At 36.2% G+C, this 17,507-nt stretch overlaps 1 protein-coding gene across 18 annotated transcripts in view; it reads left to right on the forward strand.

Moving 5' to 3' along the window:
* The window catches only part of MCTP1 (multiple C2 and transmembrane domain containing 1), a 536,343-nt gene that overhangs the window by 362,823 nt on the left and 156,013 nt on the right, over positions 1-17,507 (forward strand). For 17 of the 18 annotated variants that reach the window (XM_077864453.1, XM_077864460.1, XM_077864400.1 and 14 more), the window contains 4 exons: positions 12,786-12,888; positions 14,702-14,804; positions 15,138-15,239; positions 15,621-15,695. In XM_077864453.1, coding sequence (XP_077720579.1) covers positions 12,786-12,888; positions 14,702-14,804; positions 15,138-15,239; positions 15,621-15,695 — 383 coding nt within the window. The remainder of the gene's footprint in view (positions 1-12,785; positions 12,889-14,701; positions 14,805-15,137; positions 15,240-15,620; positions 15,696-17,507) is intronic. The other variant, XM_077864378.1, reaches the window with a different exon arrangement.

The raw sequence follows: 17,507 nt of genomic DNA on the forward strand, positions 1-17,507 counted from the left end.
ATGAGATATGCATGAAATGAATTTTAACACTTTGATTACTGCGCTTCCAGTCTTCATTAAAAGTAAATTTATTTGTATTTCTGACCTCATTATCAGTAGGCTGCCTGCATTTTTATTGGTTCCTGTGATTTCCAGCTTGAGTATGTCATGAAGGTGTATTTTATACAGAGATGTGGATTTATTATTCTTGGTATTTTCCCTGAACATTATGGGTCTATTCAGAGAAAGAAAATGAAAAGGTGGCTGCACAGAAAAAAGGCGAGTCTGTTCTTTGAAAGTTTTATATACAGTTGGAGAAATGCCAAGCACATATATATGGCATAGATAAGATATTGTCCTTTAAAAAAATTAACTTTTCGTGGGTTACCCAAGCAAACTGCGTAAGATACATGCGATTGTTGCTTGAGTGGCCCTCAGAATAGAAGAGCTCTACTGGAAAAAGTGGGCACGTTACTTCTTTCATAGAACTGTAGCAGTTTGGATTTTTGATAGCGTGTGCCTTTAATTATATCATCATATTTAATAGCATTGATGGTACCTGATAAGTACAGCCTTCGATCTTATGATCATTGCTGAAAACCCATGGTGGAAGATGAGAAAATACATAGCCTTTAAACTCTACATTGTTCTTGATGGCGTTCTATGTAAAATGTGGTGGAAATCCTTCATATTTGTGAATTATCAAGAGTAAAATAGTTTACCAAATAAAAGGGGGTTATGCATGGATGTCATTCTTAATTTTTCTTAACTTTTGCTATCCTTAAATCTTAAAATTACATTGCTTGAAAAAAAATACCTAAGTTTTACACAATTGGAAATTTCCCAAGCAAAGTATGCTTCATTTCCATTATATAAACCAATGATGTCCATTTTTGCTTTTTAACAATTAAGCTAATAGATTATTAAGCAGATAGTATAGCTTGAAAAGAAATTTCATCCGGTTTTTAATGCGTCAAAAATACCCAACACCTGATGTATTCTTATCATTGTAACATGCCTAGTTTAGAAAACAACATTCCACCCATAACATGTTTAATATCTTAACACTATATAAATACCTTCCTTAAGAATGAGACTAAACAAATGAAAGAAAGCAAATCATGGCTCTCCGTTCCCCCCCCCCCCTTTTTTTTTGGTCTTCATTCTTTAAGTCAACACGGTTCACATAGAAATAAAAGTTGCTTCCTTTTCGTGCTTGCATCTTTGCAAAACTAAATCATATTCTAATTTGAGAAATGTGAAGGTGTTTTTTCTAAGATGCAACAGTCGATATTAAATATTTGTGAAAATAGGAATGAAAATGATCATTTAACTCAAGGGCTCATGAGGCTGAGTCTGAACTAGTGTTTTATATGGAACGACAGAAGTCATGTGTGATTCATATGCAGGTCACGTGGCTAGAAGAGACTACTCTGGAAGAATAGGTGGGATGACAAAAGAGATTAATAATGGGTTTGATGTGTGCTGGAGGTGAAGGACTATGGGTTGAGAAAGTGGTGGTCCCACTGTCAATGGGAAATGGGGGGAAGAGAAATGCTATAAAGTAATTAATAGAGTTCTTAGGAAGTCAGATTATAAAATGATCTTTTGAGTAAAGAAATAGAGAATTGCTGATCTGGCTTGGAGGGCTAGGTCCACGATTCTACTCAGTGCTTAAAGAAATGCTTTCAGATCCTAGAATTGTTTAAAAGTAAACTCTTCCTTATTTTTTGTCAAGATATAGTTGTGTAAATTTCCTAGAATGATGGAAGAGGGAACTGGTACAAACAGAGCATCTGGATTTAACCAGACTTTAAAAAAAAAAATCTTAGCACAGGAATATTTGGGTTATATGACAGTATAGTTAGGTGCATAAGTGACTGGATGGCCAAGCCCCAAGAGTGATGTAAAGGATTGACATCGATGGAAATGCCAAGTGGAGGAATACTGGGTTCTGTCCTTGGTCTAGCCTGTTCCATCTACTTACTAGTAACTTTGAGGAGATAACTGATGGCTTCCTTATCAAATTTGCTTTTATAGGGATAGTTAACTATCCATATGTGCATATATTACATCTATGTGTATACTACATGTACATATTATATATTTACATTTTAAAATATTTATATAGCATTACATTACTTATACATTATATATATATACACATACACACACGTATATATCTCCATATCCACATATGTGTATAGTAGATGTAATTCAGATTGAAATAATAGGGTTAGTTTGACAAGGTGGACATTAAAGAGTATACATAAAAAGCCTTACCAAGATACAAAGTGTAATGTATAATGTCCTGCTTTAAGTATAGGAAATATAGAAAAAAGTTTAGGGTTTGAATTGAGTTTAAACTTTGTGAGAGTGAATTATACACCTATCAGTTTTGTTACATTGTTTCACAGCATACAGATTACAGATTGGTTACATTGAATAAAAGGGAAATATTGAGAATGTTACTCACCTCTGGACTCAGTACTGGAAGCTGTTCTTTAAACAAGGACATTGAAAAACAAGTAAAATTCTCAATTGGAATATCTGATGTTCTAAAATCAAGTCAATTGAGAACAGTTTAAGGAAAATGATAATAATAGTAATAATAATAGTGGCAACTAACATTTACTGAGAGCTCATCACATGTCAAACACTACCCTGAGCTTGGAACAAGGATTATCGCAATCTCACAACAACCTAGTTACCATGGTCATCCCCACTTTTTTCCTTTAAAGATTTTATTGATTTATTCATGAGAGACAGAGAGAGAGGCAGAGACATAGGCAGAGGGAGAAGCAGGCTCCCTCTGGGAAGCCTGATGAGGGACTCGATCCCAGGACCTCAGGATCACAACCTGAGCCAAAGGCAGATACTCAACCATTGAGCCACCTAGGTGCCCCAATCCCCACTTCACAAGTGAGAAAACTGAGATGTGGAGAGGTTAATTAATCAACAGCCCACATTAGCATGTTGAAAAGACATTGTGAGAACTACCTACACTACTGTTGGCAGTCAGCAGCAGCAAAATGGACTCCACAGGCTCTCAGGTAACTAAACACTGATATCAAACCATAAGTAAGTACACCTAGCGGGTGCGTCCAAATTCACACCTGCAACCCTAGCTGCAAGAGAGTCTAAAAATGTCACTCTGGCCTTTGCAGCCTCTCTCAATCAGGAAGAGACACCAGGAGTTAGAGTACAGGCTCAGCAAGGCATTCACATTATCTAGCACAGGAGGACAGGTAACGAACATTAATCAGATACACTAAGTGACAGATGCTGTGTCCTCACTTCGCACTCATTAATTCGTTTAAAGGTAAAAATCACTACAGAGGGCAAATCATAAAATAAGTGAAAGTTACAGGGACATAATTTTGTGTGCAGTGTAAAGAAGCACTTCCCGGGGATCCCTGGGTGGCTCAGCGGTGTAGCGCCTGCCTTCGGCCCAGGGGTGATCCTGGAGTCCTGGGATCGAATCCCACATCGGGCTCCCGGTGCATGGAGCCTGCTTCTCTCTCTGCTTCTCTCTCTCTTCTCTCTCTGCCTCTGTGTGTGTGTGTGTCTTTCATGAATAAATAAATAAAAGTCTTGAAAAAAAAGAAGCACTTCCCAAAAATTGTAATTGCCAAAAAATTATTATCAGAATAGACCTGTGGAGATGGTGACTTCCCCACCTCTCACACTGTTAAGCCGGAGCCTGCACAACTACCCAGTGGCAGAGAGGATTCTATCTCTAAATCGGCTTTTGAACTTGGCCTCTGAGGCTTTTCTCCCAGCCCTCAGAATCAGAGATCCCACGGAAGGTACCCAGGCGAATAACAGACTCTTGAATGAGTAGATACTTTGTAGAAGAGAAATAAAAAGACAAAGATATCATTTTAAAGACAAAGGCTTGACAGATGACAATTTTCAATTTTATTACCTAAAATACATATTTTGAGAAAGTTGAATCACCTAATAGAGTACTCATTATTTTTCAGTCTAAAAAATTTTATTCTACTGCAGAGAATCCCTCCAGCTAATTAGTTCACTTATAAGGAAGTTTATCTGAAGCCTCCTGCTTTTCTGTGGGGGGTCTAATTGAATATATATTTACTGTAGGTCCTAAGGTATCTTTAAGAACTTTCAGAAAACAAAGGAGCTTATAATAAATATTTATACTTTGATATATCAAATATTAGTTGAAATAAAATCCTTAAATGTTTTTACCATAATTTATCTAAACTCTTAAAAGCTTGGACATAATTTTTCATAGCTTCTTCTCATTTTATAGATCCATAGTCTCCCTTTTCTTTCTCTTCCAGTTTCTCATCTGTCTCATTTTATGTCTTGTTCTTCTGTCATAAATTTCAAGCTTTCGTATACCAAGATGGTTCAGTTTTAGGACTCAAGAATACATCTTGTTACACACAATACTATCAATATTCTTTTGCATCTAGTTCTAGATCCCAAGGGAAATAAGTTCATATTTCCATTGTGCTTTATTCCCATTGCTCTTAATCATGGTTCTCAAAGTGTGGTCCAGAAGCTTCCAGGGATCCCCAAGACCCTTTCAAGGATCTTTTAAAGTCAAAACTATTTTCATAACAATACAAAGATGTTCTTTTCCGTTCTCACTCTCTTTCTCTCTTCAATGTACGGTGAAATTTTTCAAGGGCTATATATTTGATTGTTCTGATGTTAACATATGGATTTATGATGTCATTTTCAAATGAATGATAGGGGGATCCCTGGGTGGCTCAGCGGTTTGGCGCCTGCCTTTGGCCCAGGGCGCGATCCTGGAGTCCCGGGATCGAGTCCCGCGTCGGGCTCCCGGCATGGAGCCTGCTTCTCCCTCCTCCTGTGTCTCTGCCTCTCTCTCTCTCTATGTCTATCATAAATAAATAAATAAATATTTAAAAAAAAAACAAATGAATGATAGTTTTATATGTTCTCATTTTTAATTTCTAAAATGGTAAACTAATTCATATAACTTATATAGACAAAAGCTTTTTGGAGTCCTCAGAAATTTTTAAGAGTTCCTAAAGACCAACATGTTTAAGAACTGTTGCTGTAGGACAATGATCCTCATTTGGAGGAGGCAGTATTGCCATCTTGAGCATTTTTAGAGCCTTGTGGGAGCATTCAGTTGCCACAGTGTTTGGGGAGTGCTATTGGAATTTGATGGGAGTGGGTTGAGGATGCTAAATATCCTACAAAGTACCAGACAACCTTAAATAGTGAAAATTGTCCTGTGTCCTACAGGATTAAATATAGACATTGAAAAAATATATATATATAGACATTGATATAGGTTTTAAATCTATTTTGTGATTATCTGAGCCTAGATTGCATTCTGAAATATATATTATTTACTCAAGTCTTGCAAATGGCTGTAATTTTACACAGTAAACACCAAAGACCTTAGGATTGCCTCCACAGCACACTTCATGATCTGGTTCCCCACTACTTTTCTGACATGTTCCTCTATTGTTCCCATTCCTCAGTGTGCCCCACTATCAGGGTCCTCTGAGCACACCGGGCCTTTGCTCTAGCTCTTGCCTCTGCATGGGATACTTTTCTCTAGATATTCATTTGATTACTTCTTCACTTCCTTCAGGTCTTTGCTCACATTTTGTCTTCTCAGTGAGGTCTACTCCAACCATACTAATTAAATTTACAAACTATGCCCCCCCCACGTTCTTTAAACCCCTTATTCTGTGCTTCCCCCCCTATTTTTTAACATGTATCACTCCCCAGCATACACTATAATGTACTTGTTAATTGTGTTCAATATCTAGTCTCATTTTCCTCCCTCCCCACTACAAATAGAATCCAAGAGAGCAGGGACTTTTCCTGTTTTGTTTTGTTTATGTGACCTGGCATACAGTGGGCACTCAATAAATATTTGTTGAATAAAGAAACGTATGATTTTATTATAAACGACCTTCTATTTAGTCCCCCTTATTATGGCATTAAGGCATTATATGAAATTTTGAAATCATGATTGAGTCAGTTTTATTTCAAAATAGTAAGGAGGACATAATAAAATCTCCCATATGAAAAAAGATGTATTAGGTCTAATGGGCTGAGAACCACAATCTAAGGGGTCGATTTTCCTGCCACAAGGAAACCTAATGCGTGACTTAGTGAGAAATGGGAAGCCCAGTTATTATTGCTCAGTCCCAGAATCAGACCCAGTGGGAACCTAGTGAGGAGTGTCAGTTAATGTATTTCTACCAATCAGATGTTTAAAATATGTTTAGGTCAGTTGATGAAAAAAGCAAAGGTCAAAACCCTATCTCCAGTGATAAGGGAAGGATTGGAAGATATATCCAACATACATTGCTTTTTGTTTTGGTGGACCCTGTGGAATTCCCTCATCTACGTACAACATTGTTATATGTTATGATTGAAATTCCAGTTTGTGGAAAGGACAGATGGCAATCTTGATTATAATTAAAAAAAAAAAAAGATTAAAGTATAGTCATTTCAGACTGTGACACCTGAGGAAATTAAACCAAGGAGCTTAATTTGTGCAAGGTAGGCCCCAAATAAAAGGCCCCAATGGATATGAATTGCTTTCCATGCTATTGAAAGCCTTCTGTGTTTTCAGAGACAGGACAACAAAGAGGTGGTCACTGGGTACCCCCCTACACACACATTTCTATAACACATCACATCCAGCAAACTGTGCTACTTGTCAGCAGCAAAATGACCCCGGACAAAGCCCACCACTGATGGATCAGGATTAACTTTCTATTCTGGGAGCAAGAATATCATTCAGTATCTTTTGAGTGACTTTAATGCTCAAACCAGTAGTTTGCACAAACTGAAGTCGTCCACTTGCTCACATAACAGGTAACAAGCAAGCAGGGTGGTGCAGACTTTCCCATAGTTCTTTATAAACACGTCAGTGTTGTGACCTCAAAGAGCAAGGGCTAAGAGTGAGAGAGAATTAGCCAGTCAGTGCATCCTATTCATTCCTCAGTGCTGTTTTGAAGACTGCCAGAAAAGATGCCCAGTGGAGACAATCCTGACATCTGTTTTTACTGTTGTAGGAATGGCTTTTCACCATAAGAATTTAAGTATTAGAGTATAGGCTTTAAATTTTGTTATAGAGTTACTTTAAAGTTAAGATAGAGGGATCTCTAATTTTAATTCCCTTGGGAGATTTTTTCCCCTATAAAAATTCATAGGGGAAAAATAGCCCCTAGTATTTAACTAGATTATGCATAAAGGCATTAATCCTAACCTGATATTTTTAAGTATCTATCTTATAGTCACTACATAACATATATCTAAGTTTCTATGTTATTGAGTTCCTGTCAAAGGGATAAAGAAATAAATTTAGCTAAATATTCCTTGTCATAAATTGTTCAAGTCTTCTTTTTAGGTAATTGTCCTTCTCTTCTAAAATTGTTGGCAACAGAGATGTGTAATCACCATAGATCACCAGGGTCATCTCATCCACTGAGGAGAACAGCCTTCGCCTCCTTTTCCCTTCCTGTTCTAGAGTTAGAGAATGATATGCTTCTTTCTCATTGCTCCCATTGCACCCTTCACTTACCTTTATTACAGCACTTACAGTCCTGCATTATAATTGTGTATTTACATGCCTATCATGCCCACTAAATTGTGCGTGCCTTGAGTGCTGGACTATGTCTTAATCATACTTATAATTCTGGGGTGAGAAGAGCAGGCATTCAATAAGTAATGAATGCTTCAAAAGGTATTCCTATTTCTCTCCAGAAAATTGTCAACATGGAAAATTGCAATGTTCTTAAGCAAGGCTGACTCTCTTTTAGCTGTCATGGTGGTTAATGCAATCAGCCTCACTCCTCCAATCCTCACCAGCACTGCTGCAATTTCTATCTTGTATCCAAACCCGAACCTTCATTTTTCTGCACTGCGAAAGAGAGAGATAGGCACTTTTTAGCCATAATGGTGAAAGTTAAGGGAAAGCCCGGTGGTACCCACAAGTTAGCTTTAGTCTTATGACAAGAATGGCTAAGAGGAAGATGAAAGGTTATATAATCTGTTTCCATACATTTAGGCTGTTTAAATAGCCAGAGATAATCAGAAACAAAATGCATTTCAACTCTGGATGCTGCCTTAATTCCTTGCACTGCTAGCCATACAGTATCGAGTAAAATCATCACAAGGAGCAGCTCTGCATCACTTTTTAGAGCTTTGCCGAATACAGTGTGCTTTATAGACGTCAACACTGATTCTGCAGTCAATCCCACTCCTGAGATACTCTCGGCAAGCACAGCAGCATATCACGAGGTCTAACTAGAACGATAAAAGGATGAAAGGCAGGAATAATTAAGGAGATAATTAATGGTTAGGTCCATCACTGGTATTTCTGTGATTGTTTTCAGTTGTTTAAGTGGCACATAATCAAGGCTGCAAAATTTAGGAACTGAAAAGCCAGTCATTTAAAGCATCATTTAGCAAGCCAGATAAGCACATTAACTATGTGTAGCCACTTCTTTAAAATAAAACTCTGGTGAATGCTTTTTAGTGGTAAGTTTATAGAATTTGATATTGTACGTTTACTATTATTTTGGTTGAAATCGCTGTTAATTTTTAATTACCCTTGAATCATGCAGTGGCAGAAGGATACTTTCTAAATTAGTTGAAAATAACATAGTGTGCAAAGACCTGATGTTGGCATCCATTACTGATAACTGTAAAAACATAACTTTTTAGAAGGAAAAAATGAATAGAAATTAAATATAAAATTGGCCACTTTCTCCTTACGTAAATTTTCCTCTTTGCCAGATTCTAGAAAAGCTACCCTAAGTACTGTGTTGAATGCTTCTTGTCCTTGGGGGGAAAAAAAAGACTGACTTGGCTAAGCTCAGTGACTTGTTTTCAATCAGCAAATAACAGTATCAGGCATAATAGATTGTTCACTACTGGCATCTTTAGACCCTATTGGTTCTTCCTTTAAAGTATATTCAGAATCCAAGCACTTTCCATCACCTGGATTGTCATAACATCCTCCTAACTCTTCTCATTACCTCCTCCACTGGCTTCTCTCCACCTGATTCTCCAAATAGCAGCTGTCGGATAATGTCACACCTCAGCTCAAATACTTCCAAAAGTTTCTTCTAGCTCTTCCAGAGAAACCCATATCCTACAGACACCTGCCACCTTCCCCATACCTCACCCAGGACTCTTCCCCTACACCCAGTTCATTCGTTCAGTCACTCTGGTTTCTTGGAAATGCCATGCACAGCCATTTCTCAGATCTTTCCACAATCTGTTGTTCTAGGTAGCCCAGAACATCCCCTGCTTTTTTTCATTTCCTTGTTTCCTTGCCCATATGGTACTTTCTCAGGGAGACCTCCTCTGACAGTCTTTTTAAAAACTACACATACGTATCAGCACTCCTCATTGCCCTTCCTATATTTTTCTGTAGTACTTATCATTAAAAATACCATAAAATGTGTGTGTTTGTTGTCTTTTTCCTCAATGTAAACACCACGAGATCAGGCTTATTATTATTATTGTTTTATGCACTTCTAGCACCTCAACTCGTAGAACACTGCCTGGTACACGGTAAGTAATAATTACTTGTTGAGTGAATGAATCTGTAGTGAAAACATTAGCCAGCTGTTCCCATGTGTGTGGCCTACTAACGACTAAGATATGGCACAGTTATTGGGAGAGGGCTTGCTTGCCTGGTGCCTTGTATTTAAATATATATATTTTACAGATTTTATTTATTTATTCAGACAGAGAGAGAGCAAACAGGGAGGAGCAGAGTGGGGGTGAGAGAGAGAGAGAATCTCAAGCAGATTCCAAGCTGAGTGCTGAGCCCAATGTGGGGCTCAATCTCATGACCCTGAAATCATGACCTGAGCCAAAATCAAGAGTAGGACACTTAACCGCCTGAGCCATCTAGGCACCCCACATATAAATATACTTAATAAAAACTCTGTTAAATAGTAGCTTGATCTAAAGTACAAGTGTCTTTTTCTTTTTTTTAATGTAAGCACCACTACATTTGGTACAGTGTCTAATATGCTCTCTTAAAAATTACCTTGCTTAGCAGGTAATTTCAAGTTATAAGCTGGTACATATAAGAGAATATTTTTGCCAATGGTGGAATGCCACTGGAATTTAGCAAAATGACTGAGAAGTGGCTTCAGGAGGTACCCACACTGTTTTTGGTGGGTGAGGCTTTAATATCTTCATTCTAATGGAAAAGAGAGAGAGAATAAGTAACGTGGTGGTAGATGGCAGATACTGGTTTTCCCCCAGGAATGATCTTGAAATCTAATCAACTGCATGGTGAGAAAGTATGGATAACCACTGCCTTGTGGGCATAGAGTTTGATAAATGGATTCGTTACTTAACAAGATATGGAAAGTGTTAATCATTAAAAACAGGTTTTGTGTCTTTAAGACTCCCTATCTTTTGTCAGCAAATACAGATAAAGTAACAGAGAAGGTGATAATTTAAGAGACTTTCCATGTGGTTGAAAGTCTCTAACACAATTGAATGTAAATCCTGTGGGAAAAAAAATCAAGTAAAGATTTTAATCCTCTGCTGGTAGAATTTTAAAGTAAATTTATTTTTTCAGGGCACCTGGGTGGCTCAGTCGGCTAAGTATCCAGCTCTTGATCTCAGCTCAGGTCTCGATCTCACAGTCATGAGTTTGAGCCCGTGTTGGGCTCCATCCTGGGAAATAATAACAAAATAAGATAGAGTAAAATTTTTTCCGAAAGATACTGGTCTCTGGGGTCTGTTCTTGTGTCTTGCTATTGAAGAAGTGGTACAGTTTTGACTGAATCTGTTACACATGGTGATCACTTGAGGGCAAGTAAAACCAAGCCAACTGAAATATAATAGTCATTGAAGTCAAGCAAGTGAAAATGAGGAAACAGAAATGCCCAGTAGTGCTATTTTTGTATAGTCTTTTTTTTTTTTTAACTAAATTGAGATTTACAATCTCATATATGAGAAAAGTTAAAAGGAGGTCCCAGGAAGAGTATGAGCGCTCCACTTGTCTTTTAAGTGAAAGTTTCCAGCACTAATCACTTAAAGTTCTGTCCAAAGCGATGGTGGAATAGTAACTCTTTTGACACGGAATTCTATTAAATACGGCTTTAATTTTCTCCCTGATCATTACAGGTAGATATGTTTTATCTTTTCAATTCTTTTGTAAACAATGTGAGGTGGCAGTTAGTGTCTTCTTTCTATGGTATGCATATGACTCAGCACAAAATGGGGTGAAAAGACTTAATATGGGCCTTAAGAATGAGTAAGGTTTTGGAAATTGTTTGAACCCACTTTTTATGCTTGTAACTGTTGATGTGGCAAATAAAACCTATTGCACTGTGTATTAATGAACAAACTGTTCTTTTTTAAATTCTGTCTTCCATGGTGTATGTGTGTGTATGATAAAAAGAAAAAAAAAAGGAAAAATACAGATCCTAAAGCAGAAATAAAATTTTCACCAGACCTCTAAGACTTTCCATTCTCTATTCTTTATTCAAAATTGTTTCCAAGACCAAAAATTGAAAAGCCTACCATACTACTAAACTATGCAAACATCCTGGGGTATATGAGGCCACTGAACTAACACACATATATTTACTCTTTTTCTTATTATATAACTGATAAATTAAACTAAAGGTGAGTCAAAGCTTGTACGGCTCGTTTTAAGAATTACAATATGGAAAGTAAATACACGGCTGTGTGGGAATACATGGCTTATCTGTCACTGATAGCTAATGAATTCCTTCCTATTAAAATTTAATTGAAAATCTTCAATGATATTTAAGCTTTCACAGAAGTGTAAACTACTGTGACTACAATTCACAATGCATTTAAAACAATTATTCTTTATCATTAAAGTTAATAATATGCACATTAACCTCTTATGTAGTCTAAATCAATATTGTAGTTTAAAAGATATGACCTCTGGACAGCTTTGTCTAAATATTGATTTCATTGTCATTTGTATAAGGTATCAAACAAATTACATGCTGCACTAATATCATTAATGCTGCCCCCATAGAGCCTCTGACTTTATGGGGTTCTTATAATACAGGACATGACATTACAAAATATTGAGGATATCACAAAATATAATTGCCAAATGGACAAGATTTGATTATGGCAGAACAGAGTCACTGTAAACAGATGATAACTTCCAAATTCTTTACTCTCAGTGGACAGAAAAAAATACTGCTCTTTAACATGCAGATTGGTTGTTGAGGTTAAGTTTCAAGTGGCGGAATTTTTTCCTGCCTCTGAGGGTCTAATTTACCTTCTTGTGATGCCAGAGATATTTCAGGAGGGAATCTAAAGTCACGTTAAAATGGTGTAATTCTGTAATTAGCAGTTTTCCCAAAATAAACTTGTTTAGAAATTTCTGTTATAAGTTACTAATGAGTCAGAAGTGTTGGAAAATATAGGCGTAAAAGTGAAGATGTTGAGCCTTTCAAATGATCATTATAGGGGATGAACATGCATCACATTTTCTCTCATAATAATTATTGCTATTTCTGTAAAAAAAAGTGCAAATTGAAATACCAGCTATGTAATAGGTAAAAAAGTAAATTTTTTTACTAATAATTTTTACTAAAAGTAAAAAATTCCAATTTGCTATGAATCACAAAAATGATTAACACTCTCCAGTTACATCTAATTCTATTTTGATGTTGTGTTTAATTTTTTTAAACCATATGTTACTTTCTGTTTTTCATAACATTTTTTAGACAGGCAATGGGGCCACAATCATGATGCTGCAAAATGTGGGTGCTGTTTATACTAAAATTGTTCCCCCCAATCTCTTGTAGGTAAAAGTGACCCATTTTGTGTAGTTGAATTGAACAATGATAGGCTGCTGACACACACTGTCTACAAAAATCTCAATCCCGAGTGGAACAAAATCTTCACGTTGTAAGTAATCATTACCTCGAGCTCATTTCAAATAATGGAGCTAATAATATTTATTTTTGAGATATTCGTGTGTGTGTTTATTCTTAACTGATGAGCGACTCTGCATCTGGACTGTCTGTGCTATCAACAGTGAATATCCTAATTGTATTACCTTTCTGACAGCAAAACCTGGGGAAAGAGTATGCCATTTTTCTTTGTTTTCACAGATATTTTTTAAGCTGTGATTTTTATGATTCGACTAAGGATTTTGCTCCCATTAACTGAATTGTCATACTGCTTCTTCCTTTTATACTTTCTATTGAAATTCTCCCCAACTGCATTGACAACAGGGAGGACAAAGCTCTATTTGTTCCATTGCTCAAATCAGCAAACAATCCAGTCTCAAATTCAGAGATGCTTTAGTTTTGCTTTGTTGCATTTTAGTACAATATGAATATTAAGTATTGTCCTGGTTATCAGAACACCATTCAGGTTATTTTTCCTTTTGTTTTAAAAAGTTCATAAATCTTTTGAGCACACACTATAAAAGCTGCCAATCTGCACCATAGTATCTCCTAAATTCCGTGTGTGTGTGTGTGTGTGTGTGTGTGTGTGTGTTTTAAACTGGGCTTTACAAATGAACTCTGAACAAAGGAAAACTCTCCAGAGTACTTCTTAAAAGTTTTCTAACATAGTTTTATTTTTTTGTATATGAAAACTGCTAAATTCCTCATTAATTTCTTATAATGTCTCTGCTTAAGAGCCAGTAACTAATCAGATTTAATTATCTGACCAATTTATCTTTAAGGAATTCCACATTTTTATAAGAGATGAAAGCCTGGTCAGGAGACTTGTACTCCTAAGAAGGTTGTTGAGAGTGTTTTTCTCTCGAATGCGTAATTGAATGAATAGGTTTGATTATTATCAAAGCCATTAATTGATTGTGCCCTGATAAAGCCTCTTCTTACATGTGGCTGCAGTCTTTCAGTAATGAATATATTCATTTTTTTTGTTTTCTCTTAATTCATGTTTTCTTGGTAAACAGTTTGATCAAAGAATAAATGCTGTCAGCAATTGGGGTTTATTTTTCCAGAAACAAAAATGAAGAGCTCGCACGGTTGTTTATTAACATACGTTGTCTTTGGAACAGAATGGAACACTGTTTAATTTCTAAATCCTGGGGTGGTACAGTAGCTATCAGTGTTACATTTTCTCCATCCTGTTTTCTGTGCCGGTTAATTTTTAGTATAAACCTACCAGAAATAAATCAATGTTTATTGATTTATTTCTGGTAAAATAAATTAATAAATTTATTTTAATAAATTAAAATAAAATAAATTTCTTCTCCTGTAAACAAAGGAGAGGTCCTACTGTCACAAAAAAAGAAAAATTTTATGAAATATACTTTGACTCTCCCTGATGTCAAATTTAGTGGAGTTTTACACGAGGTTAATAGGAAGGTAGGAATTATTGTGATAATAGTAAGAGGAGAAAGTCTCGAAAACATCAGTACCACTTACTGATGTTTATTTTTATAATAACTTACTCTGCACCCATCCAGATGGAAAATTGTATTTCATTAAAAAATTATAACTTGAAATTACGATGGTGTTCAAAGTTTCGGATAATAGAACCATCACTGTAGTCGACTAAGGTGCATTATGGGAAATTCTGTCAGAAAACCAAGCTACCTTGTATATGTGGGTATGCAAATAGCATCCAGAATAATACAGCCACCCCAAAATCAGCTGGAGCCATCTAAATTTTCAAAAGCATTTTTGTTCTTGTTCCCCACTGATGAAGTCTTTTCTTCTTACGTATATTTATTATGCAGCAACATTAAAGATATCCATTCAGTTCTTGAAGTGACAGTTTATGATGAAGATCGGGATCGAAGTGCTGACTTTCTGGGCAAAGTTGCTATACCATTGCTGTCTGTAAGTTTTATTCACCTGACACACTGCTCTGTGTTGCTTTTGCTCAAGGAAAAAAAAAAAAAAACCCTCAGCTCTGTATCTGTCATTTCTCAACCAAGGTCTGTAATAAGAACACTAAAAATTTTAACATACTCAATTCACGGCCATGTTGAATCCCATGATAGTTAATTTTTCCTGACAGACTTGATCCTGGTAATGAACAGGTACTTGTCAGAATTGCCACAGTTGTTTTGGGTTCTCTGTCAGTTTCAGCAGCTGGGGGTCAAAGGTCACCGAGGGAGTGTATTCAGTGGAGACCGCGAGACAGACGGCTGTCATGTCCTTTTCCCGCAGATTCAAAATGGTGAACAGAAAGCCTACGTCTTGAAAAACAAGCAGCTGACAGGGCCAACAAAGGGGGTCATCTATCTTGAAATAGATGTGATTTTTAATGCTGTAAGTCTTAACTTTGGCTTTTTTGTACTGCTAAAGAGTTCAGTTTCATGAAAGCTTTTGTTCCTGATTTGTAGAGAATTTCTGTCATTCCTCATTTTCTCTAAACCTTGATGTATCCTGGAGAATACGCTTCTGCCACTGCCTGGCACACCCACACTTTCTGTTCTAGTTGGCGGCTGCCACTGCCGCTGTGCTCTGGCCGCTGCCTGCCGGCGTAAGAAATGGAAGCGCATGCATGTGCAACTGTATACATTTATATTTTATGAGCACAGCAGCCAGGACCTTGAAACTTTAGGAATTATGGCAAATTGAACTGCGTGAAAAACTTGTAAACATTTGTTAATCTATTAATCCATAACAGACACATATGTTGATGTATAGGTGAAAGCCAGCTTACGAACATTAATACCCAAAGAACAGAAGTACATTGAAGAGGAAAACAGACTCTCTAAACAGGTAAAAAAAAAAAAAAAAAAAAAAAAGGCAAGGAAAGATTAATCCCTCTGGGAAGACCTGATTATATCTGTAAAACATCTAGGTAAATTCAAATAAACTTTGGAAGTACGGAGGGGGGGGAAGACTATGGAATTTTGGGTCATCTACTTAATGTGAAATGGCTCTTTCTTTTCTTCTTTCTTTCTCTCTCTTCCCTTCCTTTCCTTAAAAGATCAAACAAGGGCAATACCAAACTAATACATTGGATGGGGGTGGTCAGAATGGAAAGGGGATACTGTTGGGGCTGCGTAGGATGGATATGTATTCATGCATTAGCAAAAGAATGATCATTTTGAACATAAAATACTGTCTGATTGCCATGGAATGTGTAAATGAGAACACCAAAGGCTGAGGTTCAAATATACGTCCAGACCACCCACAGGTATGATGCAGGTGTGTGTAAAGCGAGCCCTGCGTAAAGCTCTTCCCTCTAATCCATAAGAGGGGGGCTCCATCTTTTAAGGGAAACCTTCCTGTTAATTAGATTTTGACTATGGTCTTTTAGAAGTGAACTTTTATTGGCACTTTGAGCTAAGAAAATAGAAAGTCAGCACATCTGATTTTTCTGTCACAAAGAAATTTTAAATAAGGTTTGATACCTTGTAATTAGACATAGATTTAAATTAGGCTTGATATCAAGTGAAGAAAGGATGCTAAGCTACCTCTTTAAAAAAATGTTTACTTCCAATTAACACAGCTAAAATAAAATGTTTTTGCTATGGCTATAGAGTTTACAGAACTCATTCGTGTGTGTTAAAATATTTAACAAATTTTCTGTGCTATTAGAAGACTAAAAGTACTTTTGTTTTTAATCCAATCAGTTCACCATAAACAGTGGGATCTTTGGTTGTTTAAAGACACTGTGCATGAATTACAAATGCAATACCTATCTAAACAGAGATACAGATTACATTTTTTTCACAATTATAGATAAAAGTAATAAAAGGAGCTCTAAAAGGAAGGTGATCGGGGAGGAAGGAAAGAAGGAAACAAATAGGGTGACTCTTTTCCTGAAAGAATTTCAATTTTAACAACTTGTTAAAACTGGTATGCATGTACATGCATCTATATTTATACACACACACAATATACATATTTTTCCATATGACCTCAGGAAGGTTTACACAAGTACTTCTTTAAAATATCGGGTCAATATTAAAGTATATTTGGCATTAGAAAAATATTAACCTGCAGACATAGTATTCTAATTATTAACACAGCTATAGATCATTTTTTCTACCATCATCTAGTATATGGGCTCTTCTTTTCATAGCTGTGGTCATGCCTTGTTTTAAATGTTAGATTTAAATTATATCCATTCTCATGTACCTTTTAAATGAAAGATTTTGTAAAGCATTTGGTTTACCATGAATTTTTTCCTAACTCCAAAATTATGAAAAAGCAATGAGAAAATACAGGTTAAATTTATTGTGGAAAAGAGAGAAAATTAGAGAGAGAACGGGAGAGAGTCTGAGAGAGAGACTGAGAGACAGAGACTGAAAAATTGGTAGTAAACAAGAGACAATCCTACAAAAATGATGAAAATTTTGTTCTCTGTAACAAAGCAACACTTGACAGGTTTTTCTCCAAGACGTGAAATCACAGCATTCCAAGTTATCCATTTCACTTGGAAATATCTTGAAATTAACGCATTTAAAGACTCTTAAAACCACAATGAGATTTAAGAGTCAAAAAATATATTTAAGTTCACAGTATGTAAATGTTTTTAATCTGTTAGAGATTTTTTCCTTTGGAACAAAGGTAGCCCAACCC

Source organism: Canis aureus, chromosome 2 (assembly GCF_053574225.1).
Source record: "Canis aureus isolate CA01 chromosome 2, VMU_Caureus_v.1.0, whole genome shotgun sequence".
Taxonomy (NCBI): domain Eukaryota; kingdom Metazoa; phylum Chordata; class Mammalia; order Carnivora; family Canidae; genus Canis; species Canis aureus.